This window comes from Giraffa tippelskirchi, chromosome X (assembly GCF_054371585.1).
Source record: "Giraffa tippelskirchi isolate mGirTip1 chromosome X, T2T-mGirTip1v1.2.pri, whole genome shotgun sequence".
In the NCBI taxonomy this organism is placed as follows: Eukaryota; Metazoa; Chordata; class Mammalia; order Artiodactyla; family Giraffidae; genus Giraffa; species Giraffa tippelskirchi.
The window spans coordinates 125593902-125613289 of NC_137289.1; the positions used below are offsets into that span (position 1 = coordinate 125593902).

At 38.4% G+C, this 19388-nt stretch overlaps 1 protein-coding gene and 1 long non-coding RNA gene across 4 annotated transcripts in view; both read left to right on the top strand.

The window, feature by feature from the left end:
• DMD (dystrophin) overlaps positions 1-19388 on the top strand; it is a 2147259-nt gene that overhangs the window by 1457389 nt on the left and 670482 nt on the right. For all 3 annotated transcript variants that reach the window (XM_081564318.1, XM_081564319.1, XM_081564320.1), the window contains one exon: positions 11472-11704. In XM_081564318.1, coding sequence (XP_081420444.1) covers positions 11472-11704 — 233 coding nt within the window. The remainder of the gene's footprint in view (positions 1-11471; positions 11705-19388) is intronic.
• On the top strand, positions 14880-18289 carry LOC145535993 (uncharacterized). Its single transcript, XR_014075580.1, has 2 exons — positions 14880-15204; positions 16867-18289. It is a non-coding gene; the product is annotated as an uncharacterized LOC145535993 (long non-coding RNA).

Sequence of the window (19388 nt, forward strand, 5' to 3'; positions counted from 1 at the left end):
GGGAGAGGCTCATCCACAGAGCAGTTAATACTGCAGCCATGGGCTCTCAAAGAGTTGGACACGACTGAGCGACTGAACTGAACTGAACTGAAGCCAAACTGACAGAGAGCTTGGAGCTGGATCCATCCTTCATAGTTGTCTAAAATTGAGGCAGGTGAGCTGGGGCTTAATATCCTTGTACTGACCAACAGCAAGCCTCAGGGAGAGATGCATTAGCAGTCATTATTAATAGTACCTGGTGTGTGGGTCCATCGACACCAGGAGAAGTGCGATGGGGCCCCACAATATCCACCACAGAGAGGTATTGGAATATTCTTCTTTATCCCACAAAGGTTACAAAGAAGGAGGTGTAATGACAGAAAAAGAAATTGGTCATTTTTCACTGGGCCTACATATGTCAGAACCACTGATATTTACAGGATGGTCTTTATTTTGGTATTCAAAGATCTCTTTTAAATCTCCTTAGCCCAGAAGGGAAAGGAAGAAGTCCACACTTAGGCTGGTCTATGGATTCCTTTTTTAAAAGTTGTAGTGAAAAACACATAAAATTTACTATCTTAACCATTTAAAGTATACAGTGTGTTAATTTTTTGCCATTGCACAACAGATCTCTATAAATTTTTCATCTTGCAAACAGAAATTCTGTAGCATATGATAGAATTTCCTTTTTAAAAAAAAAAATTTTTTTTTTTTTTTTGGCTGTGCTGGGTCTTCATTGCTGTGCACGGCCTTTCTCTAATTGTGTTGTGTGAGTTTCTCATTGTGATGCTTTTTCTTGTTGTGGAGCACAGTGGGCTTCAGCAGTTGTGGCCGGTGGGCTCAGTATTGTGGCTCAGTAGTTGTGGCACATGGGCTTAGTTGCTCTGCGGCATGTGGAATCTTCCCCGACCAGGGATCAAACCCATGTCCCCTGCATTGGTGGGCCGATTGCTATCCACTGTTCCACTCAGGAAGTCCAGGATTTCCTTCTTTTTAAGGTTAAGTAATATTCCATTGTATACCTATACCACATTTTCCCTATCCATTCATCTGTCCATGGACATTTAGGTTTTTCCCACCTCTTGACCTTTTTCAAAAATGCTGCAATGAACATCAGTGTCCAAATATCTCTTTAAGATCCTCTTTTCAGTTCTTTTGGATATACTATATATTCAGAAGTATGATTGCTGGGTCGTATGGTAATTCTAGTTTCAACTTTTTAAAGAACCTCCATACCGTTTCCCACAGAGGCTGTACCATTTTACATTGCACATGGGTTCCAGTTTATCCACATTCTTACCAACACTTGTTCTTCTCATTGTCTCTCTTCCTCCCTCCCCCACCTCCGGCTTTGATTTGCATTTCCCTGATGGTTAGTGATGTTGGTACCTTTCCATGTGTTTATTGGCCATTCATGTATCTTCTCTCAAGAAATGTATATTCACATCCTTTGCAGATTTTTTAATTGGGTTTTTCATGAATCCCTCTTTCATCAGTCAACTCAGAGCCTTCCTTCTTAAAATATAGATTGCTTGGGAATTCCCATCTAACTTACTAGATTTTGATCCTGGAGAAGTATTTTAATTTATCCAAATCTTAGTTTCCTCTCCTGCAAATTGATCGCAATGCTGCTCTCCCTGCCCGCACTCAAGTGTTATGGTGAGAAGTCAATGGAGAAAATGACTGAAAAGACACTTTTATGCTTTTATACTGTTCAAAGCTCTGTACAGATGTAAGGTATTATTATGAATTCAGGCCAAAAGAATTTACATGTTAAGACTACTTAATACTGCTTCATTTACATTGGAGCTAATGGTTCCTTTGCTTTGTTCTGGCTGATGAAACTCTAGATTGAGACTCTAATGAATCAGTCTCTCTTTCCACCACCCTCCCTCTCTCTTATGCATCCCTTCAGGATTCCGCTTCATTCTAATCTGGATAACAACAGCAGCAAATGTTGGTTGAGGCCACTGTGTATTAGACATCACACTGGGTTGGTGATGAAGAAAAAGATAAATTTGATCCTTTAAGTAGCTTATCTCAAGGGTGAGGCTTGTGAGGGAGGGCCTGGCACATGTTTAACAGCTTAAAAAACTCACTGCTAGTTATTTTGCTTCTGAGGGTAAAAGCATAGCTTATCCAAGCAAATATGAGACTCATTTGGACTTAATTATGTGGAGAACACTGCTTACCTGGTTTTGTTCATGTTTTACTACAGAATCTTATCTTTAATATTCAGGTAGGGGCAATTCTGTTGAAAACAAACAGCAGATTGGATCCTTTAAGAATTTTTCAAGGTGCTAAAATTTTTGATAGAACAGCAGTGTATTTGCTATTATGAGAACTATGCAATGTTCTCTAGCTGCTATGCTGTGGCTAGTCGCTCAGTCTTGTCTGACTCTTTGCAACCCCGTGGACTGTACTCTGCCAAGCTTCTCTGTCCATGGGGATCCTCCAGGCAAGAATACTGGAATGGGTTGCCATGCCCTTCTCCAAGGGTTCTTCCCAACCCAGGAATCGAACCCAGGTCTCATGCACTCAGGCAGAGGGAAGCCCAAGAATACTGGAGTGGGTAGCCTATCCCTTCTCCAGGGGATTTTCCCAACCCAGGAATCAAACTGGGGTCTCCTGCATTGCAGCTGGGTTCTTTACCAGCTGAGCTACCCAGGGAAGCCCTATTTTCTAGCTGGTTATACCCAAATGAATGTATGCATTTTATTCTGATGTCAGTTTTAGAATTGATGATCATTCTTCATCAATAGCATGGTCTCTTTTATGGTCTGATCTGACTTTTCTTCCCTTTTTTTCTGCACTGGGCTGCCTGCTTCATGGCCATCATTATTATATTCTCTACTCTTTTCATTTACATAGTTTTAAGTGTACTAACAATGAATTTTTACTAAAGGCTTGGCTTTTCAAATATCCTATAAAATATTGGCTGCCTGAATTATAGGCATCATAGAATGATTATGTGTATCTTCAGTGCTCTGTTTTTCACACTTTAACTTGACGACTCTTTCTTAACTGTGTTCTCTTTGCTGGATCAGCATTTGTTTTATTTCTCTAGCAATGGGAGGGCCATTTTAAACTTGTTTTGGATGCGAGTCTTTAATTGGTAAAAATGGAGGTTGTATCATTTATTGTTCTATAACGAGTGACTCCCATATGTAGTGGCTTAAAATAGGAATCATTTATTTAGCTCATCATTTGGGGGTCTGCTTTGGATTGGGTGTATCTATGTGACTCTTTTGTCAGTCTCAACTAGACTCACTCATGTATTAATGGTCAGCCAGTAGTCAATGGCCTCCCTCATGTATCTGGTACTTGATTATTGGATGAGGCAATGGATGTGACAGAGCCACTTGCCTATCATCACTCAGTAGGCCAGTGAAGTTTGCATAGTGGTGAAAGGTTTCCACGCATAGCCCAATGGCCAAGAATTTCTCAAACCTTCGCTTGCACCGTGTTTAACAATATCCCATCCATATTCAATGAATGGAGAAATATACTATGGCTCTTGATGGGAGCATCTGGAATGTCTCATTACAAGGGTATAGATGCAGGAAGAGAAGGAATTTGTGGACATTTACTCTCTACCAGAGAAGCTTTCACTTTTATCATCATGGCATTGCCTGTGTCATATTATTTACTGTTCCCTCACAGCTATAGCTTCAAGTATTTACTGTTTCTTTAGTGTCTGCCCAGTATCCTGTGGCTAAGAGACGCACTGAATTTCACTTAACCTATACTTCTAAAGTATAGGAGAGCACCAACTTAGATGGACTTCAAGCAGGTGTCCCCAGCCTCCAGGATCTAATGCCTGATGATCTGAGGTGGAGCTGGGTTAATAATAATCATAGAAATAAAATGCACAATAAATGTAATGTGTTTGAATCATCCCCAAACCATCCCCCCATCCTAGTCTGTGGAAAAGTTGTCTTCCACAAAAATGCTCCCTGGTGCCCAAAAGATCGGTGACCACTGGCATAAAAGATGCCCATGTCCACTGCAAATGTTAGGCAAGTATATAAACCACACACACACACACACACACACACACACACACACACACACACACAGGAGAAGGAGAGAGACTGAGGAAGAGAAATTTAAAACCCTTTGAATTAGTGATTCTGAACCAGAAGCAATCCACCTCCCCACCACCCCTTCTCCCCCCGCCCCCTGCCCCAGCTGCTTTCAGAGACATTTGATAATGTCTGAAAACATTTCTGATTGTCAAAACTGGGAAGGTACTCTGGCCAAGGATACAGATAAACATCCCACAAAGCACAGGTGAGCCCCCCACACCAAAGGCTTATCCGTGCCAGAATATCAACAGTGCTAAGGTTGAGAAACACTGCTTTTTATTGACTGCATGTGTGAAGAATTCATATGAGTTATGAATCCATATATGAATAAGAATTCATGTATACAAGTTAAAAGATGCAAATGAAAAAGGGGGGAATGGCAAGGTTATTTCTGTCTTCAAATTAATGTAGAAAGGATCCTTGTTTGGGTGAAGTTAGGTTGGAGATAATCCTCAAGAATAATATTCAACTTGTGGGAGGAAACCAGATTCACTTGATTTTTTTTCTTTTTTTGGCCACCACTCTGTGCAGCTTGCGGGATCTTAGTTCCCCAACCAGGTATAGGACCTGGGCCCTCATTAGTGAGAGTGCAGAGTTCTAACCAGTGGACCACCAGGGAATTCCCTCACTTGATTTTTATAATCCATATTTTCGTGAGTAGTTCAAGGTGATCGCTCCCTAATTAGAATCAACATTAGATGATTTTGTGAATACCATAGGCTATAAACTATAGCTCTTGGAGTCAAAAGTATTTGAGTAATTAATAATATTATATATTGAGTGGGACATGTATGAAAAATATCTGATGATCATATCAGTCTTAGAAATAGGTATAGTGGTTAAGTACACTGTCTTGGCATTGTCATTTGTTAATGTGAAATCCTGAGCAAGGTATTTTACCTTTTAGTAAAATGGAAATAATGCCAACCTGAAAATCATTTGGTAAACATTAAACAGGGCTTATCAATAACCTTGCCTGGCATGTAGAAAACCCTGAGTAAATGATTGTGGTGATAGTGTAGGTGGTGATCTCTTTTCCAAGTGGCAGAAAATATTTCTTACTTGGATTATATACTTAGTAGAAGAAAAGAATCAATTAAAAAGTGATAAAGTAGCGTTGCTAAGCTTTAAAAGTCTATGGCTCTTACTGTCAACTAATTTGTTTCTCAAGTCCAGAAATATAATTGGTTATCATGAATCCTTAAGTTCCATTTCTCCAGGACTTTCCATGTATAATACAAGCTCTTACTGTGCTAAAATGTAAATAATTGATGATAGTTGAATCATATATACTATTTCCTCTTTAGAATGATGAGAAAGAGTATAGACAAAAATAAATGTTTCTGGATTCACAGTGTTTGTTTCTAATTTTTCACTTGTACCTGGAGACTATAAATATTTAGAGAGAAGTGAGGTTCTTTTTGAGTCCATGCATGATTTCTAATGTTGGTACCATGCACTTTCTCATACAGGTTTTATTAAACTACACGCCATCCTTCTAAATACTCAAAAGGAAAACTTTCCCTGTGTTGCTTGCATGGAGGACAGTTGTTTTATCTATTGGTGATATGGATAATTAGCTAAAACAGTCTTTCTTATAACTAGTGTTAGGCAGTAATTCAATTTAACCACATATACAAAATGGTACTTTTTAGATATCTGTGTATAATTTATCATTTAGTCAGTGACTGATTTTTCAAATATCAAAGGAAAGAAAACCAAAAATTACCCACATTCATACAACAAAGCTAGAAATAGAATATGTGTTAGTTGTTGTCTTATCAACCAAAAGAGACCTGTGAATTACAGAAAAACCACATGTGAATACTTCAAAGAAAGTATTCCAAACACATTGTGTATGTGTTTTTTAAAAGATTTAGTAGTTCCTCTAAAGCTCTAAGTAAAGCTGTTAGTCTGACTAATCATGTACCCTTGAAACCAATTAAAATTTTAGACTAAGGAAATGTTCTTCAAACACTTTTGAAAAAATGAGAGTTCCCTCCTAATGCCAACACCTTTTAATTAACAAAATATTCAGAGGAAAGCTGTGGTTTGCAATAGTATATTACACCTACTGTTACTCATGCTACTATTCCAGTGTGCCAAACTTGATTCCTTTCAACAATTTTGAGCTTGACTTTTTGTATGCTAACTATGGAAGGGAAATAGTTTTTAGTAGAGTTATTTTAATTTTCTAATGAATGCATGTGAAACACATTATGCTACAATATGCTACAATTAGTAGTCAAACTACACAGGGTCTGTGTGTGTGTGTGCATGCACTTATCTATATATATATATATATATATATATGATGTGTCAATCTATTTATCTTTTTACCTATCTACTTGGCTTAGTTATACACATTGTAATACATGCTGTTCTGACATGAACTGATGAACCGAGGACACTAGCGCCTGTTGCTGGAGGGACGGTTAATAGTGTGACACCACAAAGACTCTTCCCCATGCTGGAAGAGATATTTTCTCCTTCAGACTTGAGAAGGATGACCTTGGTTTTAAAGAAGCAGAGATCTGAAGCAACCATCACTAGGGCCAACTTCTTGTGACCCTAGGCAGTGGCCTGAGGCAAGGGGCAGATATCTCGCAAGCAGATCAAACTGCAAGGCATTAAACAGGAAGAAAAGGATCCCCACTGGCTGGAGGGGGAGCCATTTTTGGTGCTCCTTGAGGAGAACCTGGAAACCCATCGTAGAACTTTGTGCTTAAGATTCTGTGTATTCATTTACATGTCCTAACTGCTTCCCTGATTAGGGTTATGGGTTGAGAGAACTCTCAACAAATCCTCTCTTCATCTTTTAAATTATACAGTTACAAGAATACTCCCCTATAATGAGTCAATACCCCTCCCTGACCCTTGGCGTCAAGATTCTGTTGCTCAGTCTGGGCAAAACCACTTAAACTGCCTCTTGACCACCTAATGAGGTTAGCTTATGTTTTTAGTAAAATGACATGGAAAAGAAACAACCTCATTTTTTTTCTCTTTAGATAAAAGTAAAGGCATCTGAAAATGCAGTGTAAGTCAGTATATGATATACATAATAAAATAAGACCTCAAAATTTTTCCTTTGAAGCATCTTGCTATTTTAATAAAAAAATAAATAAAGTATATGCACATACATTAATCTAGAGGCAAGCCTTTTTGTGTTTAGTTGCTCAGTCATGTCTGACTCTTTGTGACCCCATGGACTGTAGCCCGGCAGCCTACTCATCCACGGGATTCTCCAGACAAGAATACTGGAGTGGGTAGCCATTCCCTTCTCCAAGGATCTTCCTGACCCAGGGATTGAACTCAGGTCTCATGCATTGCAGGCAGACTCTTTACTGTCTGAGTACCCAGGGAAGCCCCTAAGTCTTTTTAGGAAGAATGAAATATTTTCTAAGTAGTGTTATAGATAGAATTGGCCCTAAAAATGTGTGTGATAGATGAAAATTTGCCTCTTTCTAGTTTTTTATAGCACTTTTTTGTCTATTCTTGGAGACCCAAAGTTTCTAGAGTTTAGAATCCAGCTCCGAAGTACTATCAACTACCCTCTAGCCATCTTAAAATCCCCATCCCTAATAATGGTGCAAGATTTTGTTCATCCTAGTGATTATTGCATTTTAGTAATAAAATGTTAAAGATTCAATGTGTTTAAGACCCAAAAGACTAGTATAATTCTATGCCTCAGAGAGATTTTTAGTTATAAACTTACCGTGGTGCTCCAAAAAAGACAGAAATCTAGAGTTTGGATTTGAAAAGGAATTGAGGCTTTTGTCTGGGGAAGGGAGAGGAGTTTTCAAAAAGTATTAGAGCATATGGAAGGGCAAAGAAGTATGCGATGGTCTGTTCTAACTGGAGAAGGCTACATAGAGACTGAGGTGACCGAGAGCATGGGAAGAATGGGGGGAGATGAGGCTGGAGTAGGAAGTCTGGTTCAGAGAGCACAGGACCTGGAAAGCCATGCTAATTTAGAAGGTGAGCAGCCAATAAACATTGTTTGAGCAGCAGAAGGGAAAAAAATACACGGTGTATCTACTGTCAGAGTAGTGCTAGGAGGATCAGTCTCATTCATGTATTCAGAGGTCATCAGTTGAACACCTACTAGATTCTATGGCACCCTTCTCCTGCCTTCAATCTTTCCCAGCATCAAGGTCTTTTCCGGTGCGTTAACTCTTCACATCAGGTGGCCAGAATATTGCAGCTTCAGCATCAGTCCTTCCAATGAATATTCAGGGTTGATTTTTTTTTAGGATTGACAGGTTCAATCTCCTTGCAGTCCAAGGGACTCTCAAGAGTCTTCTCTAGCACCGCGGTTCCAAAGCATCAATTCCTTGGCACTCAGCCTTCTTTATGGTCCAACTCTGACATCCATACATGACTACTGGAAAAGCCACAGCTTTGACTATGGCCTGCCTGATGAGTCCATAAATCAGATCCTTTGCCCATAGCGGGGGCATAGATGGCTGCAATGCTCTGCCTCTCAACTCTCCTCTGAATCTTTTTCAGCTGTCTTTGTACTTGGTGATACTTTTTTCCCCATTGGAGAATTTTGTGACATTACCTTCTCAATGTTAATTGTACTTTTTAGTCATCTTAAAACATTGTTTTTCAATCTCTGGTCCTAGCCTTTCTTTCCAGTAGACTTACCCACTCCAAAAAATGTGCTTTCCAGAAAACAATTGAAGTCTGATGATTCTCTGCTTTCTCATTCTTGGCTATATAGAAATTTAAGATGACATGATCATTTCCACTTCATTAAGCTACTTCTTTGTTGGTCAGAAACAAGTCTAGAGAAAAAAAAAAAAACTCATTCCTACTCTCTTTTGACAGTGACTTTTTCAACAAGTCAGTTAAAAAAAAGCATCTGAAATCTCCCAGAACCTTGAAATCCTCCCCAAAATACTGTGCATTGCCAGAATATCTATTGTTTTGTATTTTAAGAACAATCTGTCCATATTTCCTAGTTAGCTAGGCATTCCACAGTTAGCTCCTATGGTGATATTTTATTTTAGCTCTCTTTTCATCATCACCCATGTGTTCTCTCCAAGAATTTGGCTCTTCTCTTGGAATCCCTTTTAAGATTTTTAGAACCTATTGGCTCCCATGCTTTCTCCTACTAGACTGTGGAACCACAAGATGCTATTTCTGCTTCAGATTATGTTTCATTCTTTCTAGAAAAAAACCTTAGAGTAGTGAGATAGCTTTGGGAAACTACTTCTCCATCTCCTCGGTTATCATTGTCTTTTCAGTCATTACTTCTTGGCATTAGTTGTTTTGTTTTGTTTTTTTTTTAAGTCTTTATTGAACTTTCTACAATATCACCTCTGGTTCTGTGCCCTGGCATTTTGGCCATGAGACATTCCGGATCCCAGATCCCCAGCCAGGGAGCAAACCCACACCCCCTGCACCAGAAGGCAAAGTCTTAACTACCAAACCTCCAGGGAAGTCCCCATCTTGGCATTAGTTTTTTATTCTATCTGTCACCTCACTTTTTTTTTTTTTTCTTTCTGCCTTGTTCAAGATTACTTCTTCTACCTGTAGGAACCTCTTGTTCTCCCCAAGAATCTTGAGAGATAGGAGACATGCCTCCATTCCTTTTATCATCTTCTCTAACAAAAAGACAACCTTAAAAAAGCTGAAAGTGATATAACCATGAAAAATCATTTATGGTAATGTCAGAATGGAATGCCACATGGCACATTTTCTTCATGGTTCTAGAACAATTGCCTTGTTGTCCATACTTCCTAGATTTCTCACTGAGATGCTGTGTTTTGCAGCTTTACTTCAAAACTTTCCTTCTGAACTACACAGGCCACTTTTTCTTCACTACCAGTCTCCTGGGTATATCAGGCTTCAGAAGCCATTGCCTATGAACTCAATGTGACACTCCTTATCCTTCATCACTCACCTGCGATAATCCAGCTGTTTGTTGATATTTAGTATCAGTTCACGCCAGCAAATTCAGTCCTTCAGTACATATAGGGCTATACCAGGCCTTTGGCTCAGTTTTTCCCCAAATATTTTACATATTTCAATCCCTTATCTCTAACTTCTCACCATATTTGTTTATCATTCTGCTTCTTATTTATCATACATATATATACATACATTCTTATTTATCATACATATATATACATACATACATATATACATACATACATTTATCATACATATACATACATACATACCAAAAAAACCTAATGCTATTATCTACTAGTGTCAGGAACTATGCTAATATTTTTCCTTTTATTTTCCTGGTATTGTGCTATGTACATTTCTTGTATTAGTCATTGAATCTACACAGTTGCCCCTATGACATTAACCCTATCATTATCCTTACTTGCTGAAGAGAAAACCTGAAATTTAGAGAAGTTTGGTAACTTAACCAAGGTCACAGAGTTCCTAAGACAGAGAGAGGTATTCTCTCCCAGGGGGGTTTTACTCTGGAACTTCAGATCTTAACTATTACCGTATGCTACCTTACACTACAGTGTTCACCACTATTCATATTAATTTAATATTTCTTAGTAACTTTAAAACCATGTTTCAGTTTGATGCATGATACAGGGCGCTCGGGGCTGGTGTACTGGGATGACCCAGAGGGATGGGATGGGGAGGGTTGTGGGAGGGGGGTTCTGGAAGGGGAACACATGTACACCCATGGTGGATTCATATCAATGTATGGCAAAACCAATACAATATTGTAAAGTTAAAAAATAGATAAATAAACTAATTTAAAAAAAAACATGTTTCATTATCCAAATGGAAAAACTTTACTAGTTCTGATTTTTCAAAAATAACTAGCTTAGATGTTCTTCACTGCTAGCCACTATATTACCAGTCTGAAAGCAAAGGAAAAAAGACATATATAAGCTGCTCCCAATATAAGATACAGAGCAAAGACAAGAACATTTCATTGGCTTTGATTTCTCTAGAGTCCACTGCCAAAGTAATTTACTTCCTATTCAGAGAAATTGTAAGTTTGAAATAAGATCTTATCCAATCTTTACTTTTTTTTTCCCTCTTGATTAAAAAATATAAGTAAAACTTATTCATCTGGCACAGTCTGAATACTTTCTATTTTTCTTTACCAGTTCCACAACCTGTATATTGTCATTGAGAGGGTACTTTCTAAATTAAATTAATTGCTCAGCCATGAGGATAATCAAAACCATTTTGAAAGACTGTTAAATGTTTATTAATGAAAAGTTGGGATCTTTGAATTTTTCTATCATGCAATACTATCTAAAGTGTCCATATGGTTAGGAGAAAAACACATGATGTCGTAAATAATACTTTGGCTAAAATTGTTGCCCTTACATCAGTTTTATTTTTATTGAAATTGGCTTCTTATCTTGTGTTTCTAATATTTTTTTTTTCTTTTTTAAAAAAAAAATTTAGCTCCTAGTCAGACTGTTGCTCTCGTGACACAACCTGTGGTTGCCAAGGAAACCGCTGTCTCCAAACTAGAAATGCCATCTTCCTTGCTGTTGGAGGTCCCTGCACTGGCAGATTTCAACCGGGCTTGGACAGAACTTACCGACTGGCTGTCTCTGCTTGATCGAGTTCTGAAAGCACAGAGGGTGATGGTGGGTGATCTTGAAGACATCAATGAGATGATCATCAAGCAGAAGGTATGGGGGAAAACAGATCACAGTTGGCAGAGGTCTGTCTTGAAAGTGAAGACTTTCCACAAGTCGCTTACTTCTCCCAGACCATTTCCCACCAGTTTTTATGCAGCTTTTTCCTATCAGCCAACACACTCCTCTGTTTACTCTGTTCAGTCCAAATATGATCAAGGAAACAAATTAATGCAGTTGTCTAAAACAGCCATAAACTGCACAGGAATACTGGGAGTAAAAAAGCATAACCCTTAAAGTATAGTTGGCTTAATGAAATTCACTAAACAACTAATATTTTAAAAATATATTTTACATCAAATAAATACCTCATTTGAGCTATTTACATTTAAACTGTTTGTTTTGGTACTCTGCAGCCAAAATATATTCCAGAATCAAATATAATAATCTAGGAATTGGTTATTCAGTCTTCTGAGTTGTCCATGCCAATTTGCCTCCTCCAGTGATAAGGATAATTGAAAATAAGCTACAAACAAGAAAAGTAACAAAACATAATGCATTTTTTAAATAACATAGATCTTAATATTCATATTTATTTAATGCTATGCTGAAACATGTTTTTTAAAGCAAAGATTGCATTTCTCAGCCTCATTGCAATCCACTCTGCAAAATTATAACATCAATGAGAGACATAAGAATACACTGAAATAAATATGATTTACCTAGCTAGAACAAATATATAGTATGTCCTTTATATTTCTGAATGAATAAGAAAAGTAGTTTTGAAAGGTTTATATGCTATAGCTTCTCACTCGTAAATGATTTTTCAAGTCTTTATTCTGAAGAAATAATAAATTGTACTGAAGTTGTTTAGCTGTTACAGAGCTACTTTTTGAAAAAACAGGGAGTAGGGGCAGACAGATTTCTTTTTAAAATGAACTTCAGCAATTCAGTAATAATGCTAATTATTTAATAGTAAGCAACCTGCTTTTAAAGTATCTTAATTTTAGACTCAGAAGACCTGAATTCAATGATCTTTTCTTTGTCATTTGCAAGTGGCATGATTGTGGTCAAACCGTTCTCTGGATCTTGGTTTCCTCTTCTGAGAGCAAGGCTCAAAGAATTCACATTCACATACATCATATAGTGTTGGTTATGTGTGAATATAAAGATATGTAAATATATATATTTATCTATATATTTATATAAATGTATAGTTGGTTTTATTACTGCTTTATGACAAGCATCATTAGCCAAATTTTTCCCAAAGAGCAAATGAAACTCATAGATATCACACTCCTAATAAGTAGCAGAACAAAGATTCAAATCCAAGTCTGTCTGGTTTCTAAGCCTGTGTTCTTACTATGTATACTGCCTGCCAGTATTAACTGTAAATGTGGCTGCCATTTGGTGATGCATGTGTATTTGTATATATAATCTGTGTCAGATGCAATGCTAAGCATTTTACAGTTGCAGTGTGCTGATATATACAGAGAGCTTCCCTGGTAGCTCAGTGGTAAAGAATCTGCATGCCAATGCAGGAGACTCAGATTCAATCCCTGAGTTGGGAAGATTCCCTGGAGAAGGAAATGCAATCCACTCCAGTATTCTTGCCTGGAGAACCCCATAGACAGAGGAAACTGATGAGCTACAGTCCACAGAATTGTGAAGAGTCAAACATGACTGAGTGACTGAGCACACACGCACATTACATACAGAAACAAGAGGTACATTCTTTCACAGTGTCATATTGAATTATACCAGTACTTCTGGAGCTATTCCTAAGCAGAAGAAGCAGTGTGTTATAATGTTTAAAACAAGGGCTTTAAAATTAGATTGTCTGGGTTTAAAGCTTGGCTCCTCTACCACAGCTGTGTGACCTTGGGTGAGTTATCCAACCTCTCTGAACCTGAGGTCATCTGTCTATACAATGTAGATAATGATACTATCTTCCTTATAGGAGATCATGAGGATGCAATTGGGTTGTACATGGAAATGCTTCCCACCTTGCCTTGATCACTGAAACTATTCAACTGTTAGTGATTAATATTAGATTCTAAGCAAGCTATATAAATCTTCCTGTTCATGGCCTTTGTGCTGTATGTTGTATAATAATATCACATGAAAATAAGAGCTCATTTCCACACCTGGACCCCATTGTGCTCATGATATTACAGCCTCCTTTAAAAGCCAGTAGATACTAGAGTGGGAAAGGCAGTATACACTCTCTTGTGAAATGTTTGATGCCTCTTCAATGTGATGGTCTTTAAATTACAGGTCCAAATGTAATTCAGAGAAGTTCAAGTGCCATGTCTGGGGTCACAGAAAGCCAGTACAGTTGTCAATCCGATGGGAGATTGCTTCTGAAATCCACCATGGATAACAAAATCTGTAGATGCTCAAGTCTTATAGTTGGCAGATAGGGAGGGTCAACTCTGGTAATTAAAATAAAAAACAACCCATGTAATTGGACCTGAATACTTCAAACCTGTGTTGTTCAGGGGTCAACTGTATTTAAATTTGTTCACACACACACACACACACACACCTGTAATCTCTCTTCTCTTGCTAAATAGTAGGGATGCTTTTCCTGCTTCTTCCCCTTATATTGAAAAACAAATTATAAAGATCTTGCCAATTCTTGCCTTGTATAGCTTCAGTCACTACATGATCAGTAAAATGACTCTAAATAAACATGAAACAGTGGTAACAGTGGCTGACTTTATTTTTCTGGGCTCCAAAATCACTGCAGATGGTGACTGCAGCCATGAAATTAAAAGACGCTTACTCCTTGGAAGGAAAGTTATGACCAACCTAGATAGCATATTAAAAAGCAGAGACATTACTTTGCCAACAAAGGTCTGTCTAGTCAAGGCTATGGTTTTTCCAGTGGTCATGTATGGATGTCAGAGTTGGACTATAAAGAAAGCTGAGTGCCAAAGAATTGATGCTTTTGAACTGTGGTGTTGGAGAAGACTCTTGAGAGTCCCTTGGACAGCAAGGAGATCCAACCAGTCCATCCTAAAGGAGATCAGTCCTGGGTGTTCATTGGAAGGACTGATGTTGAAGCTGAAACTCCAATACTTTGGCCCCCTGGTGCGAAGAGCTGACTCATTTGAAAAGACCCTGATGCTGGGAAAGATTGAGGGCAAGAGAAGAAGGGGACGACAGAGGATGAGATGGCTGGATGGCATCACCGACTCGATGGACATGGGTTTGGGTGGACTCAGGGAGTTGGTGATGGACAGGGAGACCTGGCGTGCTGTGGTTCATGGGGTCACAAAGAGTCAGACACGACTGAGCGACTGAACTGAACTGAAGCATTAAACAAATTGTGGGGGGGTATAAAAAGAGATGAGTTTGGGGAAGTATTTATTATGATATCAGGAAATAAGTATCTCCTCTATATGGAGTTTTAAATAAAGAAATTCTAACTTTACTGTTTGAGGTATGAGACATGAGGCAGTATCCCACAAGTGCTTTATAAACTTGAAACACTCTCTGCCTATTCATTCATATGTTCTTATAGGAAGTTTATATTGAGCTACTACTTAGTGCCTGGGAAATACAGAGTTGGACAAGGTACTGGGGAAAATGCATTGACAGCACTCTGATAGAAATAAATTTTAGCACGTATTTAGCATTAATGATGTCCCAGCCACTTTTCTAAGTACTTTGTGTATGCTATGCGTGGGCTTAGTCACTCGGTCATGTCCGACTCTTTGCAACCTCATGGACTGTCGCCCGCCAGGTTCCTCTGTCCATGGGGATTCTCCAGGCAAGAATACTGGAGTGGGTTGCCAAGCCCTCCTCCAGAGGATCTTCCCGACCCAGGGATCGAACCCAGGTCTTCTGCATTGCAGGCAGATACTTTACCATCTGAGCCACCAGGGAAGCCCAAGAATACTAGAGTGGGTGGCCATGTCCTCCTCCAGGGGATCTTCCCAACCCAGGGATCAAACCCAGGTCTCCCGCATTGCAGGCAGATTCTTTACCATCTGAGCCACCTTGTGTATACTACTTGATGTTTACAACAATACTGTGAGACTTACACTAAAGCACAGTGAGGTTAAGTAACTTACCCAAGGGACTTCCCTGGTAGTCCAGTGGTTAAGAATCTGCCTAGCAGTGCAGGCGATGCAGGTTCAATTCCTGGGTGGGGAACTAAGGTCCCGCATGCTGTGGAGCAACTGAACCTGTGTGCTGCAAGTAGACAATCCATGTGCAACAACGAAAGATCCCTGCATGACAGAGCTAACACCTGATGCAGTCAAATAAATAAATATTTTAAGAGGTAACTTGCCCATGGGCACATAGTAAAAAGACAACAATGAGATTTGAACTCAAGCAGTCTGGTCCCAGAATCCCCACCCTTAATCACCACAGTTTTCTGCTTCCCTGGATATCCTTGGGTGATGCTCCAGGGACTACCTTCATGGCAGGGACATCTAACTAAGCCAGGGAGGAGGATGGATGTCAGGAAAAGCTTCCTGAAGAAGATAAAACCTAAGCCAAGCATTCAAGAAAAAGTTGGAATTAACCAGGTAGATTAAATGACAGAGGCCAAGTGCTTTTCACTGAGGTAAACAGTGCAGTATGTTATAGAAAGTGTGATTCCATCTGGCTGGAACTAAGGGGATGAGGAGGGAATTGATGTTGCCTAGAGAAGGGTAGAGCTAAAATATGGGGATTCTTCCTTACCAGACTACGAATGTTTTTTTTTTTTTTTTGTCATGTAATATTGCAGTAGTTTCAGGTGTACAATGTAGTGATTGGATATTTTTATCCATTAAAAATTTATACAGTTTAATTCGTTAATCTGCTATACAATAAGCCACCCTACACAACTATTACACTATTGACTAAGGAGTTCTGATTATGGCCAACAGGTGGTGGCAACCCTTAAGGAATTTTAAACGAAGAAGTATTGATAAAAGCATCAAATGTAGTTTAGTTGCATATTATTGATAGTTAGGTTTCTCTCCATGCAAGCAACAGAAACATCCTCTGATTAAATCAAGCAGAAAGTAAACTTGCTGTAATTAGCATGAAGGCAGTGGGAAAAGATGGGGCTTCTCTGGTGGCTCAGTGGTAAAGAACCACAACCCCTGCCAATGTAGGAGACATGGGTTCAGTCCCTGGGTCAGGAAGATCCCCTGCAGAGGGAAATGGCAACCCACTCCAGTATTCTTGCCTGGGAAATCCCATGGACAGAGGAGCCTGGCGGGTTACAGTCCATGGGGTTGCAAAAGAGTTGGACATGACTTAGCAACTGAACAAAAACAATAGAAGAAGACCCAGAAAAAGAAGAGATCTAGGTGTGCCTGGACATTTAGTTAGCAGGCACTATTTGAGTCTCCTTGTGATACTCTTTTTCTCTTTATTCTGTGTAACTTCAAAATTTAAAGTCCTAGGAATCCAGCTGACCTTGCTTAGGTCACACCCCCACCTCTTAGCTAAAGGAGAGCAGAGAACATTGATTTAAACCCCTCTCCTTCCAAAGCTCCTTACACTGGAGGAGAGATCATTTACCGCCCCCCCTACCCCAGTCTAAGCAATATGTTTACTTCAACTTTGCAGTATAGAGACCTGAAATAAAACTATTTATGCCCCAGTACTATAAATATAATTTTGACACCTTCACATTTAGTAATTGGTTCTCCAAAAAACATAGATTGCTTTATGGATAATGTGAATGAAATGTGATAAATAAGCTTCATTTTTTACAGAGATTAGAGTTGGGGGATTGTAATTGTACTACAGAGCATCAGAAATTAGACAAGATGATGTAGCAAAACATCTTATGACTCTGAGAGAACTTAATTTTTATTTTATTAACTTCACATCAAACTTTAGAGATGTAGTGATTAAAATGCTGTCCCCAGAAAGGGAATAACAAGATGGCATTTGAATAAGTTAGCTTTTCATAGTTCTAGACCTGAAATTGAAAAATCACACAGCTGATATGAAGCTTCTGTTCTCCTTTAGCGTAATTTTTTTAATTAAATTCTTATCTTAGAAAATTGGGGGCTGCTACCGTTTAGAAATGAAGATAATATTTACTAAGTGAATTACATTAAGCAAAAACTGGAAGTTAAAATTACAACTATGATTTTGTAAAAGATTGTTATATGTAGCCATTTAAAATATTAAGCAACTCGACTGCTTAATTTTAGAGTAAAAAATATACCATTGTAAAGGAATAGAGATGTGTGTGAAATATGCAAATTAAGCCTTTAAAAGTAAAACACCCATGAAGCTCTAAGTTTATTTTCTAAAATTGGGAATTTATAGCAGAGGATGATTTGTAATAGATAGTTTAGTGTCGGAGAAATCTGATAAAAAATGTTTTTCCTATTTCATCACATGTTTAAGTAAAATTGCTCTGAAGTAAAATTGTTTTGACAACTATTCACAGTTTTCTTTTACTGAGATAATATATCCAGTGAAGGAGAAAATATGTCTAGAGTTTTTCTCTGAAAGTGATGATTAAATATGACCCTTAAGGAAGGGAAGTTGGGGAAGAGACCGAGGAAGGGGAGAAGAGAAGGGAAGAAAGAGAGGAGGGAAAGAAAGAAAGGGAGAAGGGAAGGGAGGTGGGAAGGAAGGAAGGAAGGAAAAAAGATAAGAAAGGAAAAATAGAAGCAGGGATAGACGGTAAGGAGGAGAGAGAGAGGTTGGGGAGCCAGAGTTGTGAATGGAAAATCTGGGCAGAGGTCATGGCAGTGGGTAGATAATTGGGTTGTTATCAACAGGATTTACATGGCCATGAGATATCATTATTTTTTCTACTAGTGTCTGATTACCTGTGCTAAATAAATTATAGTCATTTTTCAAGTCATTTTGGCCAGGTGTTCAGGGTAATTCACCACTAAATCTGAACCACAGGCACTTGTATTGAATAAAGAATTGAATAGGCAAAGAGTTTTGTCCTCTAATAAGACCTCCCCAGGTTGGGGTTGAGACAAATTGACCAATCTGGACGAGATGATAATAGCATTGTTCGAGATTCATTTTTAACTGCACATTATACTGCTACCTGGGAAATTTCATTATCCAGAGATTGAATAAGCAGTTTTGGGTACAGTGTACATTTACATGGGAAATAATTCCTTGGATGTGCTTAATTTTTTTCTATTGTTAAGGTCAGAGTCTTTAATAAAAATTCTCTGATTATTTTTTTTCAACTCTGGCTGTATCTACACAAAGAGCAATTGAATGGCTCCAGAAGCATTCTGATTATAATTTTTGTCAAATACATTCAGCCATAATCTGATGACAAAAGAACATGCCTAGCGTCAATCTAGAAGGATTACGTGGAACATTGTGGGAGTTGGGGGAGAATGGCGTCAATTGTTTAAACTAAAAACAGAATAGTTCTGGTATTATTCTATTGCCATGAGCATAGAAGAAAAGTGGGTATTACAAATAGTTTCCCTTATTCAACAAATGAGAAAGGTTACAGATAATACAGTAACTTGGTATACAGTCACTTCGTGAATGTAGATGCCGTAATGTAAATACAGACCTCTTGGGAATAGATGTTTCTTCTTTTTCCGTGGGCCTACCCCTTCTTAAACATCTCATTTCTCCACTAAAATAAAAGAACAGTTTATTTCCATGGGTATCCAATAGATTTCAAAAGTTCGATGGCAGTCATCTTAGTGTGAAGAGATTAATTATTCTGTTTTTATCTTTTCTCAAACAACATCCAGTGCTCATCATCTCATCCGTTCTT